Consider the following 21,930-nt stretch of genomic DNA (forward strand, 5'->3'; position numbering starts at 1 on the left):
GGTCTTGATCTAACGGTACATTTAACATTATGACTGCAAAGTATCAAGATAGCTACAAATCTCCTTATTGTCTCTCGATGCTGAGATCTCCCAACTGTACAGCTGTATGCCTCTAGATATCTATCGATTGACAACCTCATGCTCAGGTATTACCCCCGGTTCATCCACCAAACCTTGTCTCTGAGCTGCACCAGCAGATACGGATGCTCTGCGGATCTGTTCCTGTTTGATCTCACTCTCCACATTCTGCTTGATCTCCCCCAAATTATCTCCTCCGGCATGTTGCTTATCCGCCTACAGTGACAACATAATCAAGATCAACAATGACGTTTACTCATACCCAGTATGCAGTTGTTGTAACTCACCTTCGCACCCATCTTCATCCACATACCTACCACACCACTCTGTTTACCAGTTGGTTCATCCACTGACCTTCCCACCTGCCTCGCCAGGTCCTCATCATATATCCCAGCTAGACTACATAGAGGTGGTACATCACCTTGTAAGTTCCTCGTGAGATATCCATTCTTCTCGGCTTGTTGTCTATCATTGAATTTGATTTCTCTCCATTTCTTCAATTCTTTACTATACTTCTCGTCCCACTGTGCTCGTTTAGTCAACCATTTCTGTATAGCTCCACCACCATGTATTTGACCTATATGTTCTCTCAATTTGGGATCGAGAGCAGGTACACTCTCAATAGGTTCGAAAGGCCTTATTCGTCCGTGGGTAGAAACCCTCTCTGAAACTATAGTATTTGGACCGAATAATGGTTCTTTCCCTGAAACCGTTACTAAACCTTTACTTGGACCTTGATCTTCCGCTGGTACACCTTCATCGCCATCTTGATATGTTGAAGTTGACTCGTCGGAATCCGAAGAAGCTTCAGATTCCAGATCGCCCAGATCTAGTTCTTCCCTGTTGGCTGCTGAGGCCGCCGTGGTCCCAATGATAGGCTGAGTGAGATCTATAGTGGAGGTGGCTCTACTGCCGGATAAGGAGGAAGCAGCGGTAGAAGTGTTATTCGTACTATTCTGCCGAGAGGCATGCTTGTCCCTCAAAGAATGATGCGATCTTTCATGATGCAATCTACGTTCGACAGCTTTTTGAGCAGCGGTATATGCCCATATGTTGAAGCTGCTCTCAGCAGTCAGCTGAGAAGATCCACATGATAAAGTTGGAGGACTTACTTCGCACATGCTCTATACATATATTTCGAACTTCTCGTCCAACTCAACGTAGGGACCACATGACAGCACCCTTCGTATATTTGCAGATGTACTTTTGTAGGCTTGTATCTATTGACCATCCTAGCTTGATCGGGATATTGAGATAGAGTGAGGGAACTTGGAGGATATGTCGTGGGTGATGCTGCTTTATGAGCTAGATATATGATCTTTTGACCTCCTGTATCAGCTTCTTTCCACCTCTGTTGTACCGCAACCTGAACTCACCTCGTCTCGAAGAAGCTCGCCACCGCCGCCGACCTAGTGAGGAGCTCATTAACAGACGAAACATACTTCAATATTATTTGACTTACAATAAGCAAAGGACATAGACCTCCCAATGAGCCGAGATTCACCGGGGAAACAAGGGGATGCGTAAGTAGCTTGTTGGGACTGCAACAATCATCTTCATCAATATAAATGCTCAACAAAGAAATTATAACTCTTACCAGTACATCTGTATCTGCTCATCGAAATGCTGTTCCGTTCCATCCGGCATTGTGATAGTGATACCATCACCGGTGAGAGGAGGCCAAGCGCAACTTGGTTTATAGTGGAATCTAAATTATCTCGACTGGTCAACTTCATTGCTTATATCGTCGATTGTTTGAGTTGATTGATATAGAGAGCTGATGTAGGAATAGAGACGATTCGATATAGAGAGTAACTCACCCGGAAGACGGTATAAAATCTCCTCCATCCCATCCACCTATACTAGGCATACTATGGGTCAAGTCCACCCAGGGTGAAATTAGGCTCGCTCCAGCTGGCATCGGTAAACCCATCTCTCGAATCAACACAAGAAGAGATATCACCATCCCTCCACCAGCACTATCTCCCATGAATATGATGTTAGTGGGTAAGATTGGCTCGTGAGCGCCAACAGGTGGATCAATAAGGTAGAGATAAGATGCAAGGGAGTCCAAGAGACCGCATGGCTACAATATCCATGTGTCATGGTAAGCTCTTCTGATCAAGCAGGCTTAGTGGAGTTAAGAATATCAGACTTACGAAAGGATACTGAGGTGCCAGTCTATAAGCTGGCGAGAAAGCTCTAGCCCCAGCTTTTCTAGCATGTCTCTGTACTTGATACCTATGTGTTTCGAGGGATGAAAAGAAGAATGCTCCGCCTATCATGTGGATGGCAGTAATCAGCTATCAGTGTCACAGTAAGCATGGTGTAGCTCACGACTTACCATGGATATATAGTATGACCCTGTCGTCCAGTACGTCCGCACCAGTGTTGTCCTTCACACTGTCACTCCCCGCTGTCCCTGCTCTCTTAGGTAAGTATTTCCAGTAGTCTCCGTATCCACCATTCTGCGCGGAAGTAGTTTGAGGCTGACCCGTTGACTCCGTTGATCTAGATCGCGAGGTCGTCGTAGCTTTTCGTTTCAAATAGTCTTTTTGCATCTGACTCGAAAACTATCAGCTAAACCTTGCGCACATGGTGGAACCCAACGATGTAGCTCACTTCGATCCACTCTCCTTCCAGTGTCCTTCCTCTGACTCTCCACCACTTTTCTCCTCCTATCAACTTCAGTCCCCCTCCCTGCTCACCTTCCGGTCCATATGTCGATAAGTGCTTGGCCAGGATATCTTCGGCAGCTAGGATATTGGTATCGGGTATAGTGACCGCTTCTCTTCTGACCCAATCTACCAAGGACAGGATGATCAGCGTCATCTAGTACATGATATGTAGTCTCTTGGTTGATATTCGATTGACCAGTGTTTCTCTCAACTCGTCTCTCTATCTACCCAATACATATAAAAGATTCGATCACTCACGAGGTGTAGGCACCCACATCGCCGTAAAACCCTGTACATCCTCCACGCCATGATGACTCGCGAATTCCAAGAATCTCCTAATCACCTTCAGCCCTTCTTCGTAGCTAAGCTGATTCTCCGGTCCACCGCCTGGTCCACCATCTTTCAGTGATTTCTTGGATTGCGATTTACGTTTGTTCCTTGCGAACAGGTGAGAGAAGAAGGTGGATATCACCGTTGGGGTGGTAGCGAGCGCTACGGAGGGGGTACCAAACCCTTGAGTCATCGTTCTGGATTCGGGATTCGTTGCATAGGCTATCGGTCTGCTAGATGATGAGATATGAAGTAGAGATAGAGATGTTCCTAACCATTCAATTGGCTTTTGTTGATCTAAATGGCAACTAACCGTTATTGAGGGAGTATGACGTTCGCTCTATTACCCAATGTGGAGTCTCCATGGTAGAGGAATAAATGACGTGGCAATGTTCATCGTCTCTCTTATCTTGTTATCACCATACTATACTCTCTCAATAGATACGCTCGGTCCTTGAGCGTATATGAAACAACACCTCGAATGGAAATTTCGACTCGACCGAGTACAGCATCTTCCTTTCTACCTTCTAATTCGTCAACAAGCATACAAAAACCTCATAAGAATCTCACAGGATTCGACTTGAGTACCTCCAACCCCATCATGACCGAATCAACCCAACCGACAATTGCCGAACAAGCTCAGGACGTAGCTTCCAAGTTGGCCAACACCGTCACTGAAACGCTCAACTTGGGTGACAAGTCCAAAGACAATGTAGATAAATCCGGTAAGTTGCTCTTCCTTCTAATCATGCACGATATACTGCCAGCAACTTACTCCCTATCTCATGCTTGCAGCCCTCCCAATCCTCTACATCGACGAGAAAGCAGGATCCGACAGTATAGGAACCGGTGCCGAGCTCTCTCCATTCGCTACTCCCCTTGCGGCATACCAATCTCTCAACCCCTCGCCGGAGAACGATGCGAACCCCACCAACGTTGCTAACCTGATGGTGAGGAAGGCGGATTCTGTGGAGCGAAACGAATGGGTCGAAATCTCCACTTCTGCCAAGAAGAAGTTGGTGAAGAACATTGGTGGATGGAGGAAATCGCAAGCCAAGTTAGCAGCTGAAGGCGACAGGTTGGCTAAAGATAAGGCTGATAAGGAAGAGAAGGAAAGGAAGAGGAGAGAAGAAGCTAAGAGTGTTGTGTTGGTTGATGATCAGTCGAAGGAATCCAAGAAGGTATGTATACCTGCTATCAATTCAGCTAATCCAGTGGATGACTACATGAGCTGATTCTTAAGGGCTTTTCAGACCAAGATATTTGCTGTTCCTGAATTAGTTGGCTCAAGAGTCAGGATTCAAGGCTGGGTTCATCGATTCAGACCTCAAAAGACCAACTACTTCCTGGTAGTCAGAGACGGTACGGCGATGTTACAATGTGTCTTGACAGGAGATTGTATCAAGACTTTAGACGCTTTGGATCTGACCACGGAAAGTACGGTTGAATTGGTCGGTACAGTTGAGAAAGTCAAGGAAGGTCAGAAAGCCCCCGGAGGTGTAGAGTTGATGGTGGATTACTGGAAGATTATTGGTAGAGCTCCTGGAGGGATTGATGCGTTTGAGGGAAGATTACAACAGGTTGGTGCACTACCACTATTCACAAACGAAATTTTCAGCTGACACGAACGACTCGTCTTGTCTACTTCATTTCATAGGATACAGACGCCTCTATCCGAGCGGATCTTCGTCATTTGGAACTCCGTGGTGAAACTGCCACCTCCGTTATGCGAGTCCGAGCTTTGTTGTTACGAGCATTCCGAGATTCATTCTACAAACGACGAATTACCGAGGTCACTCCACCATGTATGGTCCAAACTTCCGTTGAAGGTGGATCGACATTGTTCGAATTTGATTATTACGGTGCACCAGCTTATCTCACTCAATCGAGTCAACTTTACCTCGAGACTGTCTTACCTTCCCTGGGAGATGTTTATTGTATTCAGGAGAGTTTCAGAGCCGAGAAGAGTTTGACCAGAAGACATTTATCTGAATATACCCATCTGGAAGCTGAGTTGGTGTTCATTCAATTCAAGGATCTCTTGGATCACCTTGAAGATATGGTGAGTGATCAGATCCCTTCAAACGAGTCTATGCAGATATACAAACTATATCGTATTGGTTTACTATGATTTGCTATTCTAATGGCTGATCTTCCTTGCTATGCTTCTAGATCTGCGAAGTAGTCGATACCCTCCTTAACGACCCAGTCTCATCCGAAATCATCAAAACCCTCAACCCAGAGTTCCAACCCCCTTCTAGACCATTCCTCCGTATGGATTACCGAGACGCAATCAAGTACCTCAACGAGCACGGTATCAAGAAAGAAGATGGATCAGATCACATCGTAGGAGATGATATCGCTGAAGCTGCCGAAAGGAAAATGACCGATCAGATTAACCGACCTATAATGCTCATTCATTTCCCCAAATTGCTCAAGGCATTCTACATGCAACCTCTTGCGTCCGCTCCTGACTTTACTGAGTCGGTCGATGTTCTCATGCCTAACGTTGGAGAGGTCGTTGGTGGATCGATGAGAATTACGGATTACGATACCCTCATGGCTGCTTATAAGCGTGAAGGTATCCCTTCGGAACCATACTACTGGTTTACGGATCAAAGGAAATATGGTACCACCGAACATGGTGGTTATGGTTTAGGTGTTGAGGTGAGTTATATTCAGCAAAATTTCCGCACCTTGAGTCTCTAAAAGGAAAAGTTCGCTGATATCGTATTTGACAATAATAGCGATTCCTCGCTTGGTTACTCAACAGGTGGACTGTACGAGAATGTTCCCTTTACCCTAGATGGATGGGCAGAGCTACTCCTTAGGTTGGAAAGCGGAGTGATTACAGATGGAAGGAGGTAAAGGGTAGGAATGATTTTGTTTATAGAGATATAAATATATATAAGTCATTATGCATGATAGATCCATTATGCGTTACAAATACCTATCCAACCACAATATCAAGTACAGGACTACAGGACGAGATAGACAAACATCAGCCATGGACAATCAACAGGAACGCAATGGAACGGAATATTCGAGTAGACCCACCTAATCATGAAATCGAATTCATTATCATTACTGATCACTCTCAATTTATCAATCTTATGTAAACCTTTTCTCAAAGCTAGGAATTTGATCCTTGTCGATAAACTAGTGTAAGGTAAGAGTGGTCCACAGCGTATGTCATTTTCTAATGGTATGATCGAGGGGGATGTGGATGAATGGGAAGAAAGTGATTGCTTGAGGACTACGGTATCACATATATCAGTTAACGATCATCCAGAACGATAGCCAAAGTTTCGCGTACTTGTATCGTCCACTCCCCAATCCACATCGTCCTGACCCTTTCTCAAATTCTTTCTCTTATCCCAAATTTCTCTCAACCTATTTTCCACCACCCCCGCCGAACCAGTGTCTCGGGGAGGTACGTTCAGTCTAAATCTCTTTATTTGATCCGATCGATTATGTACGAATATCTCTATTGAAAATGTCTCAAGGGCTTGCATCGCAGAATTGTATTTTGAGCTGGCAGATGTTAGTAGTTTGATTGAAACCAATAATCCGTTTTCTTGATGAGCTTGGTGGGTTTTGGCATTCAACGAAGTGGCACGTTGGTTATGATTGACCATTTGACTAGGCATCAGAGGCTTTCTATGCTGTAATTCCTTTTCTTTCTCCATTGTCAACAAGTAAGCCAAAGAGTATCGCTTGTCCCCTGCGATAGCTATACCATTACTAGCAGGCAGTGATGTCGTCTTCGAATTTCTACTACTTGCATTGTGTGATTTAGGTAATATGGCCGGTAAATTATGTTTATCCTCATGATGGAACGAACTTAGATCTAATGAGCAGTTCCATCTTGAATGAAATTCTTTCGTCTGGTATCTGTATTTTTCCTCTTCTCTCGATTGAGTGATCCTTGTAAATGGTTTTCCAATGACGATAATGGACACAGGTCTAATCTCATCCGTCCTTCCCAAAGATTTATTAACGATTTCTTCTACCCCATCTTTTCCTGCGGTATCACCATGACCAGTCGAGGATGAAGAGGGCGAAGAAGCGATCTTAACTCTGTATAATAGATTAAATTGTTCTATACTACCGAGTCGGAGTGGGAATCTTGTATTCTCAATTAATTCAGTAGATACCTTTCCTCCTTTACCTGATATTTCCAAATTGACCTTGTTCACTTCGAATCCATTATCCAAAGATGATTCAAGGGAATTCTCAATTTCTATACAAAGTACCACACATTTCTCTCCTTCCTCTTCATCCACTTCGTTCGAGGTTAATAGTTGAGGTAAGAATAGTGTTCGCATCCTTACTCGTAGACCAGGTGAGAGCGATAATACCCTTCTGTATGATTTACGTAGTGTTGTCGATATGAGAGGTTGGATAGTAGACGGTAACTTTCCTTTCTCTCTACTTGGTCCGATACCCTCGGTAGATGTGGTGGAGGGAGTGACGATGGAAGGTGCGGAAAGAGGTGTGATAGCTGATAAAGGTAATGAGGAATTTACTGAAGATGAAGAAGTATGTATAGATAAATCTTGTCGTATTGAGGAGGCAAGTCTCGTCGCAGGCATGATATCTTCACCTCCTGCTAATCCACCCAGTAAATCGATCTTTTCCATACCCGCGTACTCGTCGCCATCATCATCTTCATAATCCGTCCCATCCGTCCTTATGGTCGTTCCACTCCGGATCGAAGACGTATCGATACTTTGAGCATTACGTCGATGTGTCTTGGTATTGTGAGTCTGATCACGAAGAGTCACAGATGCAGTGAGAGCTAATAGGGGATTTTGAATTTGAGTTCTTACATAGGCAATTGGAACTTCACCTCTCCAAACCACCTCCCAACCATCTTTCACTCTTATAACTTTCCTTCCACCGCCACCTGTACTTTTTGTGGGTAACTTGGATTTACTATTGCCTTCTTCCCATGGTCCAGACACCTCTTCCACGGCTCCTTCCCATACTACCACCCCTTCGACATTCGCGTACTGCTCTTCACCCTGGTTCATAGCTGGGAAGGGGTTGGGTGTGACAGGTGGATTTGACCCTTGTTCTGAGGTGGATGAACTCGAGAGGGGTGTACGTGGAGGTGCAGGTGGTGCGAGGGTCGAAGAAGAGGTCGATATAGGTATAGATGAGGTGGGAGTGAATGTTGATCTGGGATTCGGAGGTGGTAATGAGGGAATGAATGATGCTGTCATTGATAACTGATCCCACAACGGTCAAAATCAGCTTCGCTTTCAGATTGTAGGTTAAAGTGGAGTTACCTGTAATCTACCTAGGAATCTTAACATCTCAGATGTAGGCTCCTTAGCATCTATCGCGGGAGTACCAGGTAGATCGCGTAAGACTTCATCGGGAAGGTGCATCGAAAGGAAATAGAAGAGCTTTTCGTCTATATTGAATGTAAGCTCCTGGCTCAAGGTGCTTTATATTAGAGGGCTTACCAAAGAAAGCTGATTCCCTCGTGGAGGTAGATCCTTCTACATCCTCCCACCAATTGCCCAAGTCATCTTTGTCGCTAGTCCCGCTAGGCTCTTCAGGTAAAGAGGATATCTCGGGTATCACCAGGTTGAGCGAAGATGAATGGAATAGCGTTTCGTAGTAGGTGGATGGGTTTGGTGAGGGCATCTTAAATAGTGTAGGAGGATTTATGCGACTTTCGGATCGTCACACTGTCCAGTTCTCTTCCCACAATCAGTGAGTGCTGATTCGTCTTCCTGATGTGAGGAGTGAGGTGGACTGACAGATCAGAGAATGGAGGATGAAGGGATGGCAATAACGATGGGTTGGATCAACACGGAGACCCCGCACTACAATGTTTCAACTCGTCAGTTTCATTCCTCTCCCTCGTCTGCATCCTGCGTTCAACTATCTGAATGAATTGATATATCGAAAACAAATCACAGTCTATCATGTGTGATGCGACATGACTGCAAATTGACTAGAAACGTCCTCCTTCATTCCATGACAGTTCCCACTTGGAATACACTCATACTGACCGAATCAGAGAAACCCCCACATAATCCTCATCCTCTCACTCCACCCATCTTCCCAACCTTCACCACTCGGCTCAACTTGTCCTCCACCATCCTTCTCATCTCGGCCTATCCAACCATCTAAGATCCTCTCGAGCCAAGCGACTCTAGCCATGTACCTGATATCATCCTCCAAGGGACTTTCGATCGGCCCTTGCTCGACACTTTTAACGTACTCAACACATTCCCTAAGATACGTCTTAATATCATCGGACATTCCCTGCTCATGGTGAAGAGGTACGGTCAAGCTAGCAAGTAGGACCAACGGTTCAAGGGTGAACAGACATCTGTGTCTTCGGTTATCGTGTTTGAGGGATTCTGCAAATACGTCTTGTGGTCTGGGGTGCTTCGCAAACCACTCATGAAACGACGATGTCGCAAGGGTGATAGAAGATGTATCCCCTTGAATGAATTGCCGATGATATGCGAGCTAATTGACACAACGACTGATTAGTATTCAACCTGCCATGTTGTTTATATGATTTTAGACATTTTATACACTTACGATGACATTGTACCACAAAGGCTTTTCAGCGTTCTTCGCTTTCATCCCCTGATCAGATTCTTCCATCCATACCACTTGGTCATTGATCCACTCTTTGATTTGCTGCACGAGATCTTGCTTGATGGATGATCCGCTGAGGAGGAGAGCTTGATCAACCAAGATGAGGTATCGGATCTGTACGATGTAGGCGTGTTTCAGCATCCCCGTCAGTCGAGCGTAAATGTATATATAGAGGCTTAAAGGAGTTGTATGTTACTTACAGCAATAACAAAACATTCATTACCTTTCATAGGTTCTTGTCCAGGATGACATTGTGAGAATCTCACTTGAGGCTCCATCCTGAATCCCAAAGAACGGCAGGTAAGCTACAGTCGTTCATTTGATTTAGTGGATACAGCATGTGAACTTAACCATACCTCGTATCAATATCGACGAAGAAGACTCTTAAGAGCTTTTCAATCCTCTCAATAGATTTTTGTTTCAGATCAGGATCGGGAATATGTCTTATACCTAAGGCCAGAGTATGGATGGTCTTGGAGAGGGTCTCAAGTTGAGCTTGACCTCGGGGTCTTGCATTTTCTATTAAAGCACCATCAAAAAGTTAGCAAATATGCCTGACCAGAGTTGAGATCATAACGAATCATCGATAGGTCATACTCACCTGGATTTCTCTGTCCATCCCTCCATTCTATCATACCGGTCAATACAACAAACACATCCATAGATATCAGTCATCTTTTGCATTGTCCGATCGATACTTAGGTCTCACTTTACTCACCCCAATTAGCGACTTTGTAAACGAAGATGGAGAATCAATTGAATTCGATAGCTACATGATCCCTGACTCAGATCTAGAAGATGGACAACTTCGACTTCTAGACGTAGACAACCGAGTTGTACTACCAGTGGATACACACGGGCCTACTATTTGCACCTATGCTTAGCGGTACAACTGACACAGTGTTTGACGGTTACGGTCTATCACTAATTCTAGTATATCTATCAGCACTGCTACCATTAGGACTTCGCCACCAATGCGGTTTAATAGTGAACAACTGATTATTCCCTCCTCCAATCTCTTTCGATACAGGACATAGAACAGGTGAGTACGTAACTGAGTATACTTCGTCCTTCCCAAGGATCTCCCCTACTAGCTGGCGAAGTAACTCGATGGTATGCCCATTAGAAGACTGTTTAGGGAATGGTAGGAGGATGTCCAAAGGTTGTTGGGGGATAGAAAGTGGAGTTTTACCTTCATATGACATGTTGGGTAATTTCGAGGTGCCTCATTCGAGACGGATGAGTATGTTTGCTAAAGTTGATGATTCACTGATCGGATTGACCTATTTATACAACCTTATTGAGATACGTGTGCGAGAGGCCTGGTTGCATTGCTGTTCTGTGGACGTCAGTAGTGAATTGAGTTATCAGGAGATGAAAGGTCGTAAGTCATCAACGGTTCTGACATCTGATGCCAGTCAGAGATACATCGTTCCATTCACTTGGTCTTCGCCCAAAAGGACGAGGGACAAAGGATATTTCGATTGTTGTGTAAGCAGACGTTAGCGTCAGAGCGCTTAGATCGCCCTGGTCTTCGAGTACATAGCTTAGATAGTAAGTGATTCTCAAAAAGTGAAGTACTGCTATGTTACAGGCGTTGAACTTCGCTCACAGCTTAGATCCTGCCGCTAAGTGAAAGGAAAGGTGATGTGCCACATTCCTAATTTACCGGGTATCGCCGCCATCATCATCTTTGTATCTTCTTCGAGGTTCTTCATCATCACATCTCTCTCGAGTTTCAATATTTTCAGTGGAAATCGTCAATTCTTGATCCTCAAGTATATAAATCAGACCTGGTAATCACACAAATACACCGCCCATTCCACACAAAATTCGTCATAATGGCATCCCCTCAGTATCTTGGTCCAGCAGGTTCCCAACCTTCCAACCCCCTCACCGCATTCTGGAAGAGTCAGGTGGTCAATCCCGAACACAGAGATGGAAACATCAAGTGGGTATCATCCAACTCATACATTGATGAAAGAGCTCAGTGTGTGAAGAGTTATAAGGATAGATGGATGAAATGCGGATATAATGGAAAAGATCGGATGAAAAGGGATTGCTCTTGGAGAGAGCGAAATGGACATCTATTATGGAATGATCAAGGATCTTCACAACGTAGAGAACTATGAGGAAGGATAGGAAGGATAGTTATGTCAAGGGAGGATAAGGATGTTGCAAGAAGAAAGCGATTCATTATGCTAATTCTTCGTTGTTCAACTTTCCAGCATCGCCCGAGCTACCGTCATCTTCATCCTTGGTGTGGCTTTCGTGCGATCATCATTAAGCAGTGCTTTAGTACCTGTCTTTTAAGCGTCCAGCAGCGAAAGTGATAGACGGTGGAGACCTGTTCAGATTAGGTGAGTGCTTGAGAGAAACACTAGATCTATTGTGTAGGTCGACTGTGCTGATCTGTTTCGTGCTTTATAGGAATATAGAATCAGAGGATATGATATTTCATATCCTGAAGAACAAGGGATAAACAAGATCATGTATAATTATTGATGTATAATACCTTACTATGCATTGCATCACGACTCATAATCGTCAAGTTCAAGTCAACGAAATGTTGTACGTCACACATCCAGTCTGAATCAGCGATCAAATGATCCGATCAGACAGAAGACATCTGTAACATCTCTTCAACAACTATATAATATAGTATAAATCTTCCCAACGGATCACTACACCACGCGAATCGATCTTTCAGACATAGGTATTTTCAGGTATTATAGGTATCTCAAATTCACTAACAATACACCGAACAAAGCTTAATAATTTAATGAAACATTCACTATATCGTCCACTTTCATCTCTAAATACTAAAGATTTTGCGACTAGTTCTGCTCGATAATACCAACCAAAGCCTTCTCGTATTTACCCGTAGTCTCACCTTCCACAGCTCTCTTGAGTGTCTTACCGTATTGAGCTTGATATTGGTTCTTAATGGCATTGAATCGAGGTCTGTTCCAGTGATTTCGAACTATTCGGTAGATCCTACAGGAGAAACAAGGACAAGTCATCAGTCATCATCATGACGAAGAGCGATTATAAGTGGTAGTGATCTAGAACTCACATTCTCTCATCTTTCGTACCCATACCGGCCATAGCATTATACAGCAATTCGGCATCTCTGACCACACCTTGACCATCATTCTCGACACCTTTGGCGATGTAGTATAATCCATCTCGCATATGACCAGAGAATTCAGATTGGATCCTAACCGAAGAAAAAATGTCAGCTTGACTCGATGAAGCAGGAGCCTACGTTAGCTGATACTCACATTTGTGATAGAGGGATACGATGTCTTTGAGGGAAGGCTTGAGCAACAGCCTGGAGATGGGCGTCGGAACGAGATAACAATATACCACAGACTCCAATCTCGTCCTACAGCACAAATAACTCTAGTCAGCCGAACGTGGAATTATGAGTGTAGAATGGGAGATTATTGACTCACAGTACCCATCTTTCCTGGACCAGCTCTATATAACGCTTCTACATCCTGTTGGACTTGTTGTTGGTTCACATAGGGCGATTCGTCCCTTTGTCCAGATAGAGCCATGTTGAACATCCTACAAGAGCATCCCCTCAGTCAATGGAGATCTCTTTGTTTGATTGCAAATAAGTGATAAGCTTACCTCTCAGTCTTCATACTGAGCTCCCCTCTTATAACAGCCACCAAGTCTTTCCCGTAGACTCTCTTGTATCCTTCTTTGAGAAGGAACATTTCTTCGTTTGATCTACCCAATAAGATCTCGTTGAGAAGATCTTCGTGCGTACCCATACCTGAACATGCTCGATTGAGAAGATGGAGATCACCGCCTAAAGGACCGAGAGAGAGAAGGACTAGGGTGTATTCCAGCCTAAACAGTGAGAAGTGAGCTTGAGCTTTTGTAATATGAAAGACCGGGACGGTGGAAAAGACAATTGGAGACCCGAAAAGAGCGGGCTGGACGGGCCATTTGAATTTATATGACTTACCAGCTTGACAGCTCCTTCTCCAGGGTCTTCTTCAAGCTCCTACCGACAGTTTGCTCGTATGTCCTACTAAGAACTTCCATCTGGAAAGCGTCTAGGGGTGCTAAAACATCTATCAAGGTTCTTTCGTCTGTGCCGAAACCCTATGAGAACATTCAACGAAGGTAAGCTATCAGATCTGGGTGAGTATACCCTGTACGGACATGTCAGCTCACCTTGGTAGCTTTCCTTATACGCTCAGCATCAAATTGGGCATTGTATCCTTGTAGATTGCTGAGTGGTACAGCAGGTGGAGGAGCAGGGATAGATACACCTAAAAATCTTGGTCCTTGACCTGGCATAGTCTGAGGGGAAGGTGCACCGTATCCTCCTTGAGCACCGTGTTGCTGAGCAAGAGGTGGTGCGCCATAAGGAGTATGATGTGGAGGAGGCGCTCCGTAAGGTGGTTGAGGTGATGGTGCGCCATAGGGAGGCTGAGGTGAATGTCCGCCGTACTGCTGAGGTGGGGGTGCACCATATCCATTCTGTGAAGGATGAGAGTCATAATTCACTTGAGGTGGTGGTGCACCATAATTATTCTGAGGAGGTGCACCATAAGGTTGTTGTTGGCCATTGTTATATACACCTGGACCTCCTGGTCCGGGGTATGAGGTAGGTGGTTGTTGACCCCATTGTTGTTGGGGTGGTGGGGGAGGTTGACCGTAATTGTTCTGGTATTGACCATACATCGTTGAGTGAGTGAGTAATTGATTGTTGAAAACAGACAGGAGTTGGGTGGCGGTGATTTATATATATATATATATCCAAAGGGAGGGAGAGATCCGTTGATTAGCTGTGCGGATCAATCAGTTACTCGTAATGTTTTAATGTTCATCAAGGGATCAAGGGATACACGATCATGATGCCAAGCCGGGTTAAAGCGTGAGATAAAGCGGTGCTGAAACGTAAAGTACATCCACGTGTCACGATAAGGTAGTGTTAGGTGGAATTCACCGCTTTAACGTCATCAATACGTCAGATCGGTTGTGGCAATTGTCGGTGGGTTGCCAATTGAAGAGGAATGTCACATCGATATGGTCATTCACGGCATCTGGTCTGAAACGCTAAAGGTATATTTGCGACGTTGTGAGAGGTCAACAGCTCAAGGATGATTCATGAGAGCTGACTCCAGGTCAGTTGATTTCGAACATCAATTCAATCAAGGTCAGGCAGGGTAGTGTAGTCCGCGGTGTCGCGACGCACCTACCGCCGCTTAGATTCTCATAATGTCAATCGTGTTCTCAAAGCATATGATAGCAGATTCTGACGTGGAACATTCCTATTGAGTATTTAAGGTACTCAATGTCATCGACCTCCCAATGATCTCATCAATGACCATGTACAGCATTTCCCGTTCCCCAGCCGGCTTCAACGCTCGACAAAGCCATTTAACCTCACAAAGACGCTTGAGAGCGATGATAACGATAGTAAGGGACCTTTCGTCCGTCAGGTCAAATTCTGGTGTGTTTAAGCGTATTGACTAGGAATCTGAAGGTGATCATGAACAAGACTAGCTGCTCGATTTGACTTTGGACAAGGTTGAAAGGTTGCAACATAGAGCAGGACAGTAACAGCGTGTATTGTTATTTACATGTATTCGAAGATTGATTGTCGCCTGATGTACCCAATTTAGAAGGACACGTAGCGACTTGAGATCCTCAGATCCCTCAGTATCACTAACAAGGTATATTCCAGCTAAGTGAATTGCCCTGAGGTCTAAACGGTACTGTCGTCCAGCTGAATACTTCAGGATCCCTACCTACTCTCGATGGTAATCTCGTGTTATACCTATTGAACCCACTGATCTTCATCGTTACATCCTTAGTATATCCTCTGCCTCGTTCATCATACATTGTCAACTTGATATCTACCTCACTACTGATCAAGCCCAATCGGATGTCGGATCCCGGAGGCTTAGAGAATCTACAATTCGCCTCTTTTATCATCGTTGGCAACCCCTTATCTAGCACAGCTTGATGGAGTGAATCGACAATAGCAGAATAGTAAGAAATCAATGATCGATGTCTATCTTCTATTGTAGCTTGTCCAGAATACACTGAGAAAGTCCCTTCGTATCTCTCGTCTTGCCCTACGTTAAGAGGCGGACGGGATATCCTAGAATATCCGACAAACGGACATACATCGACGGTGACTTGCTGAGAGACTTTGGAATAGTCAGATAGATCGATTGGGCCTTGCGAATTCTCAAGGTGATTGGAACTGGAAGTTTTGTACTTGTTCAAATCACGTAGATTGATTGTCATTTCTGATATCTCAGGTAGGGTGGTACCTCGACCACCAACCGATGGACTCAAGGTGATATGTACCTGATCATCATCTGTATATACTGTGTGATTTCCCGGATGAAGTTGCCATTTGTGTAATGTTGGACAGATATCAGACGTTAATTGAGTATCTGCAATAATGTCAAGTGGAGTATATTGGGTTACTCGATGGAAGTCTCCTAGGTGTTTGAGAGATCTTAGACCTCTCGAAGAGCTGTATTTGGAAGTTGACATGATGACTTGTGCAATGGAGGGTACAGTGAGATGAAAATGAGACAAGGTGACTTTGGAAGGTTTATACAACAAGACCAAGAACAGAAGAGAATTCATGACCGTTTATATGCTTTCGCTCTTCCAATCGTCGAGAAGGTCTTCATGAAATATCTAAAAAGGATCGCAAAGGTGGCATTTCAAGGCGAACCGCATCATCGTGAGTTTTTCCACGATATTTGAAATTTGCATGGCAGTATGGGTCATACTGAGGTCTCTCGATTGAACTGCAGGCAGTACGGAATGCAACTATTCCAAGCGAGTGTCTCAAAACAAATCAGACCAATGCACATATGCAACGTCGAGAGCACAGCATGACTACATATGGCCACTTGCGATGATGGTTGATTTTTGCCACTCCGCCCTTTATATACGCGTGTGTGTTTGATCTGTGATTGCCGGGACCAAGAAACCCGGAATGAAAGGTGAAAGAGGTCATTTGGACATTTCACCATTCCATCTCAACCTTGCACACCTTACAACAACATAAATAGATATTCAATCCATCCAGGTATCTATCGTACTGTTCATCATATCGACTTCTTCTTTTCACTAGAAGGTTTCGACGAAATACATCATGTTGATCGCTCTTCTCTCCAAGTGGAGCTGGTACGTTGACCGTCCAACCTTATCTTGCCGCTGATACTGACTATCCCTCGGTTCAACAGTCACATCTGCTCCTACCTCTATCCGGCATATGCATCATACAAGGCTCTATCTCATCATCCGGACTCCTCACCCGAGGCTATGGCGCAAGTGGAGAGGTGGTTAATGTATTGGGCTGTGGTGGGTACATGGACAGCGATTGAAAGTGTCCTAGGGTGGACTTTCACTTGGTACGTATTCTGATTTGTTCCTCTTCTTCCTTTACATCTTGGGGATCCTCTGGATCATCACCTGATGTACGGCGATACTGCTATACAATCATGGCGCAATGCTGACCACTGAATCACCATCAGGCTCCCATTCTATAGCTTGATCAAAACGCTCATCTTCCTCTATCTCTCCCTTCCTCAATCCGAGGTGAGTCATGTCTCGGACCAGCACCAATCTCTCTATCCCTATCGGCTGACACTCTATATTTCTTTGTTTGCTTGTGTTGCTGCGATACTAGGGCTCATCATACATCTACACAAATCACCTTGCGCCTTTCTTCCACGAACATGAATCGGATATCGATGCTTTCCTCGCTAGTCTCAGATCGAGAGCTTCCACAGCTTTGGCAGGTGGATTGGGTTGGTGTTGGGAGAAAGTCAAAGCTCAACTCAACGTGAGTGTAAAAGCCATCATCATCAGTACCATAATCAGGTGGACGTTATCACTGATTTCTTCGAAACCCTACAGATCGCTCTTCCAGCTGGCCATGAGCCTTTCCCTAATCAAGGGGTTTATAATGTTGGTGACGCTCAAGGATTTGATGTCCCCGGACTACACCAGCCTCCCACTTTGCAAGATCCAGCGTCGGGTGCTATACAACAGGCTTATGGGTTATTCTCACGATATGCAGGACAGTGAGTGTTCCTTCTACATACATTCGTCTATTATCTGTGGTGGATGTTCTCACTTCTGTTGGTCTGATCGAGTCTTATCTACACAAGCTGACTCCTTGATCCTACCTCAGCTACATGCCAGTCGCTCTATCTGCTCTCACCGCAGCTGCAGCTTCCGCTCAATCCTCAAACAGGTCTGCACCAGCAAGTTCAGGTTTCCCCGCACGAGCGGAGCAGGTCCCTGAATCCATGTCCATGCCTATCCCAGTCCCCACACCAGGTGTCAGATCTTCGCCATCCGATACGACCCTTCGATCCAGAACGTACCTCCATGCGGGCGGTAGTGGTAATGGAATCTCATCACCTGAATTAGCTGCAGCATCGGGACGATTCCAGGGTGGACGAAGCAGACCATCAGCCAGTTCAAGTAACTCTGAAGAATCGTTATTCAACTCTGCGCCAAACTCGAAGAACAGTAGTCATGTGAGGTTATCAAGCGATTACGAACAGATCAACCGTGATGAAGTTTTGGGCGCACCTAATGGACAAAGACCCGCTATGGGAGATCAGAGGAGATCAAGTGGTTGGTTCGGTTGGGGTGGAGGTGGTACTCCTGATAAACCGAAATCTGAATGATTGATCCGGTATCCGATAATGTATCAATGAATTTGCGTGTGAGATTGTTTGTTTCTTCTACTTGTATACCACTGTATATATTCCTCACTCAGGTGTTTATATTTATATTGATTGATCGATTCTGAGATTATGTTTGTACGATTATATATGTGTGAGAGAATGTAATGATTCGATTCAATCGGACGAGTTGACAACACTCGTATATTACTGAGACTTTCGGGTCATCTCCACTAATCAGCTCACTGTTACCATGTACAGGTCGATTCGACATCACCAATCAAGACTATACTAGAGTTCACCTCCAGGTTCATATTCATCCTCTCTTTATATAAGATTAAAGACAGAGCATGTGGAATTTTACGTAAATCGAACGGTCGCAATTTCGGATAAACGCGATGAGAGAACCATCATCAAGCATTCAAAGGTTGCAACACTAAAGATCTTATCTCTTCTTGACTTTCCCCCAATATCTCTCACGAACCCACAGAAAGTACACGATATGTCCCAATCCCGACCATCCCAACCTAGTCAATCGGCAATCACATCCCGCTCCGCGGCAGGTGCTCGTCCAGATAGGAAACCCATCTTACCTTCTCCGATAGCTCGGTCAGCTAGAGCGGCAGCAGCAATTGGAGCCGCGGGGTTGCATTCTCCTCAGGTGAATAAGAGTATGCCAACGGTGGAATTGGGAGGTAACAAGAGCTTGTATGGATCTTTCAGATGTGAGTGCTTTCTCCAATAGGTCGAATTGTATCGAGTACTTGATGAAGAAAATCCGTTTATTGGTAGTGTGGAGATACCAGATCGATAGGGGAGAAAGGAATGCTGATTATGTTTGTCTTGTACTATGGATATTTTATAGCTCTAGCACCTAACGCGAGAATCATCTTTGGCTTGGCCATCGGTGCAGTGGGATTAGCGGGTTTGATGATTGATAGGAATGTATTGCAGGATGAGAAAGTCGACGAGAAACCAGCTATAAGCGTTAGGATGGTGGATAGGAAATAGTAGAGGTTTGCAAAACAGACAACAATGGACACACACATACACTTATATACCCCGCATACGAGTCGAAATCAGATGGATATACCCACAATCGACCGAGGTGCTTTTGGAAGGACTAGGAAAGCCCAGAGCGATAGATCATGTCCCTGGGAGTACGGCACAACAAGATATATTATGCATCAAATAGAATCTACCTATATCTATATCAAGGTGTATACATGAAACATACTTTAGATCACTCCCCCAACTCCCTTCTTATCCTCTCTCTAACTTCCCTTAACCCACCTACCCTCCTTACCCGTCCGGGACTTGCCGGTCCAGCCAGTTCCAGGGAAGACGAAGACCTTCCAGGAGTTGAAGGTGAGGGAGGAGCGAGTCTGCCTCCATTCATAGAAGGTGGTTGAGCTATCGTACTTGATGATCCGGGTGAAGGGGGCGCAGCTAGCGTTGAAGGCATCTCTAACCAATCTTGTTTACCTATCTGCTTGATTGTCAAGAAGAACGGGCAGAGTTCCGTTAAAAGTTGCAAAGAAGAGGTGGCTTCGGCTAAGCGGTGATATTTATCAGCTCTACAATTCATTCAGGCCCAGAAGACGGGTAATTGGGCACTTACCAGTAGAAATAGGAGTTTTCGAACTTTTGACGATCACGTCTGCTACTTCCGTCATAGGAATAGCTTTTCGTCTTCCCCGAGGAGCACTTGGTAAGGTGCTGGGACCAGGTGAAGGGGCAGAGAACATCCTAAAGCAGAGTTCTATCAGCTGATATTCCTTTGCCAGCTGGATGGGTATAAATCACTCACATCCATACACCTTCTGCTATACCTTCCAGTCTACTCAACGTTGACCTGCGTTTCAGCTCCTCTTGCTGTCCTGCAGCAGACAACAAGTTCGTCCTTTTCATTCCGCCAGCAGATGATCCCAAAGTCGATAATGGATTCTTGTTATTACCAGAACGAGCTTTAATCTACGGAGAGAAATACATCGTCAGATGAATCGCTCTTACCATTGTCATTTAACTCACTCTGTCCATCATAGCTTGTCTACGCTCATCTACTGAACCAGGCCGAATCACTTTCCCTTTCTTATCGTCCCTCTCATCTGTCAATTCGAAGGGATCAGACAGTCCTGCTGTCTTTGGTGAATCCATCGAAGGCTTCGGATGAGCCTTTTGAGGGGTCAGTGTGGTGGATGGAGAGGAGAAAGACGAGAACAGATTGGCAGATGGAAGGAGAGTCGAAGATGGTAGATGAGGCAGGGGTAACACTGGTATAGGGGGTACAGACGATCGAGTGGAATTTTCAGATGTTGTAGGTGTAGGTAATATTGATTGTTCAGGTGGCTTTTATATCAAGTGTTACCATCAGCTTGTATCACGATAACATGTCGAGAAAGCTAGCTCACCTCATATCCGCCATTCAACTCTACCCATCTCTCCAACCTTTCTCTAAACACTTCATGTCTCGCATCCCCATTCGTATTCCATCTTCCGACCGCCCCCATACCTCCTCCTTGACCTTTATTACCTATGCCCCCTTCCGCGCCGCCATGTAGCACCTGCCTCGTCTCACCCTTCCTCAATTCCAGATCAATCCCTAATCCATGCGTATAAACCCTCCGTCCTGTCTGAGGATCTAGCGTTCGAGTAGGGGTGATCAGATAGCTCAGGCCCGATACTTGTCCCGCTCCTACGTCTGCTGCGGTCGTTTTGGCTTTAGGGGTAGTATGGACCAAGAAAGGATTATCATCGTCATCTTCATCAATCATTGCCCTTTTGTTCTTTTCGCTTATCGCTTTTTCATCTGGTAGACTCTTCCCATCCCATGTCCAAACCCAAGCTAGACGACTTAGTTCCTGCAGTCCGAATCGACGCCCGGAAGTCCTTTCGACTGTTTCACGTATAGCGAGGAAGTTGGTGAGATTGGGTAAGGCAACGGAAGTGGCTGATGGAGGATGAGGAGGTAAGATCGGTGGATGTGTGGCGATGTAGAGTGACAAAGCGAGGTTGAACGAATGATGAAGGTTTAAGAGGGTTTGAAGATGAGGAGGGAGATTATCGGTCGATGTGGAGTGCTTGGAGATTGAAGGGACAGGTTGATCCTCCTCTGAGAGGATTGGCTCGATATACTTGGCTTTTCGAGTTCGAGTATGAGGAGGTGTAGGAAAGGGGACTAAAGGTGGATTGAGTGTTGGTGGACTAGGTTGGGGAATATGGTCAGCTCAGTTACATCGTGCAAGGAGGTCAGATGTAGCCGGAGGTCAGATGTAGCTCACCCTGCTCTACTTTTGCCTTTCACATTCCTTCGAGGAGTCTCGTCGTCTACACTCAACTTTCTCTTCCTAGGTGTCGAGGTAGCAGCTGACGACATGATACTATTGTGCTATCGATTATATGGTAATATGATAATATGATTTTGACGGACCAGCCGGATATGAGTTGTTGTGACAAGATACAAGAGTAGCGACCTCACGCAGCAAGGAGTAGTATATCGAAGAGCAAGCAGCACACGA

The 21,930-nt window shown here is 45.0% G+C and overlaps 10 protein-coding genes across 10 annotated transcripts; 3 read left to right on the forward strand and 7 right to left on the reverse strand.

Moving 5' to 3' along the window:
- Nucleotides 1-120: 120 nt before the first annotated feature.
- Nucleotides 121-3,279, reverse strand: V865_002213 (uncharacterized protein; the record flags this gene model as incomplete). Its single annotated transcript, XM_066226017.1, has 11 exons — nt 121-294; nt 366-1,137; nt 1,191-1,396; nt 1,455-1,487; nt 1,541-1,619; nt 1,676-1,786; nt 1,899-2,164; nt 2,238-2,356; nt 2,423-2,639; nt 2,701-2,882; nt 3,015-3,279. The coding sequence occupies 11 exons, from the start codon at nt 3,277-3,279 to the stop codon at nt 121-123; spliced, it is 2,424 nt and encodes an 807-aa protein (XP_066082114.1).
- A 408-nt stretch (nt 3,280-3,687) lies between these two features.
- V865_002214 (asparagine-tRNA ligase) lies at nt 3,688-5,917 on the forward strand (the record flags this gene model as incomplete). The annotated part of the gene is made up of 6 exons (XM_066226018.1): nt 3,688-3,811; nt 3,882-4,267; nt 4,340-4,666; nt 4,744-5,148; nt 5,259-5,753; nt 5,834-5,917. The coding sequence occupies 6 exons, from the start codon at nt 3,688-3,690 to the stop codon at nt 5,915-5,917; spliced, it is 1,821 nt and encodes a 606-aa protein (XP_066082115.1).
- A 119-nt stretch (nt 5,918-6,036) lies between these two features.
- Nucleotides 6,037-8,744, reverse strand: V865_002215 (uncharacterized protein; the record flags this gene model as incomplete). Its single annotated transcript, XM_066226019.1, has 5 exons — nt 6,037-6,064; nt 6,144-6,342; nt 6,403-8,320; nt 8,381-8,508; nt 8,561-8,744. 5 exons carry the CDS (start codon nt 8,742-8,744, stop codon nt 6,037-6,039), a joined length of 2,457 nt encoding a protein of 818 aa, XP_066082116.1.
- Nucleotides 8,745-9,119: 375 nt separating this feature from the next.
- Nucleotides 9,120-10,378, reverse strand: V865_002216 (uncharacterized protein; the record flags this gene model as incomplete). Its single annotated transcript, XM_066226020.1, has 5 exons — nt 9,120-9,581; nt 9,657-9,830; nt 9,917-9,995; nt 10,073-10,235; nt 10,318-10,378. 5 exons carry the CDS (start codon nt 10,376-10,378, stop codon nt 9,120-9,122), a joined length of 939 nt encoding a protein of 312 aa, XP_066082117.1.
- A 249-nt stretch (nt 10,379-10,627) lies between these two features.
- V865_002217 (uncharacterized protein) lies at nt 10,628-10,921 on the reverse strand (the record flags this gene model as incomplete). The annotated part of the gene is made up of 1 exon (XM_066226021.1): nt 10,628-10,921. The coding sequence occupies one exon, from the start codon at nt 10,919-10,921 to the stop codon at nt 10,628-10,630; it is 294 nt and encodes a 97-aa protein (XP_066082118.1).
- Nucleotides 10,922-12,553: 1,632 nt separating this feature from the next.
- Nucleotides 12,554-14,423, reverse strand: V865_002218 (uncharacterized protein; the record flags this gene model as incomplete). Its single annotated transcript, XM_066226022.1, has 7 exons — nt 12,554-12,713; nt 12,793-12,936; nt 13,001-13,104; nt 13,175-13,289; nt 13,356-13,580; nt 13,699-13,838; nt 13,911-14,423. The coding sequence occupies 7 exons, from the start codon at nt 14,421-14,423 to the stop codon at nt 12,554-12,556; spliced, it is 1,401 nt and encodes a 466-aa protein (XP_066082119.1).
- A 987-nt stretch (nt 14,424-15,410) lies between these two features.
- V865_002219 (uncharacterized protein) lies at nt 15,411-16,253 on the reverse strand (the record flags this gene model as incomplete). Its single annotated transcript, XM_066226023.1, has 1 exon — nt 15,411-16,253. One exon carries the CDS (start codon nt 16,251-16,253, stop codon nt 15,411-15,413), a length of 843 nt encoding a protein of 280 aa, XP_066082120.1.
- A 613-nt stretch (nt 16,254-16,866) lies between these two features.
- Nucleotides 16,867-18,415, forward strand: V865_002220 (uncharacterized protein; the record flags this gene model as incomplete). Its single annotated transcript, XM_066226024.1, has 6 exons — nt 16,867-16,898; nt 16,958-17,125; nt 17,249-17,312; nt 17,404-17,559; nt 17,634-17,800; nt 17,911-18,415. The coding sequence occupies 6 exons, from the start codon at nt 16,867-16,869 to the stop codon at nt 18,413-18,415; spliced, it is 1,092 nt and encodes a 363-aa protein (XP_066082121.1).
- Nucleotides 18,416-18,914: 499 nt separating this feature from the next.
- V865_002221 (uncharacterized protein) lies at nt 18,915-19,423 on the forward strand (the record flags this gene model as incomplete). Its single annotated transcript, XM_066226025.1, has 2 exons — nt 18,915-19,137; nt 19,278-19,423. 2 exons carry the CDS (start codon nt 18,915-18,917, stop codon nt 19,421-19,423), a joined length of 369 nt encoding a protein of 122 aa, XP_066082122.1.
- A 232-nt stretch (nt 19,424-19,655) lies between these two features.
- Nucleotides 19,656-21,788, reverse strand: V865_002222 (uncharacterized protein; the record flags this gene model as incomplete). Its single annotated transcript, XM_066226026.1, has 6 exons — nt 19,656-19,966; nt 20,034-20,161; nt 20,223-20,386; nt 20,444-20,761; nt 20,824-21,616; nt 21,694-21,788. 6 exons carry the CDS (start codon nt 21,786-21,788, stop codon nt 19,656-19,658), a joined length of 1,809 nt encoding a protein of 602 aa, XP_066082123.1.
- Between the last annotated feature and the right edge of the window lie 142 nt (nt 21,789-21,930).

The sequence above is a fragment of the Kwoniella europaea genome, chromosome 1 (assembly GCF_036810445.1).
Source record: "Kwoniella europaea PYCC6329 chromosome 1, complete sequence".
NCBI classification, from domain to species: Eukaryota; Fungi; Basidiomycota; class Tremellomycetes; order Tremellales; family Cryptococcaceae; genus Kwoniella; species Kwoniella europaea.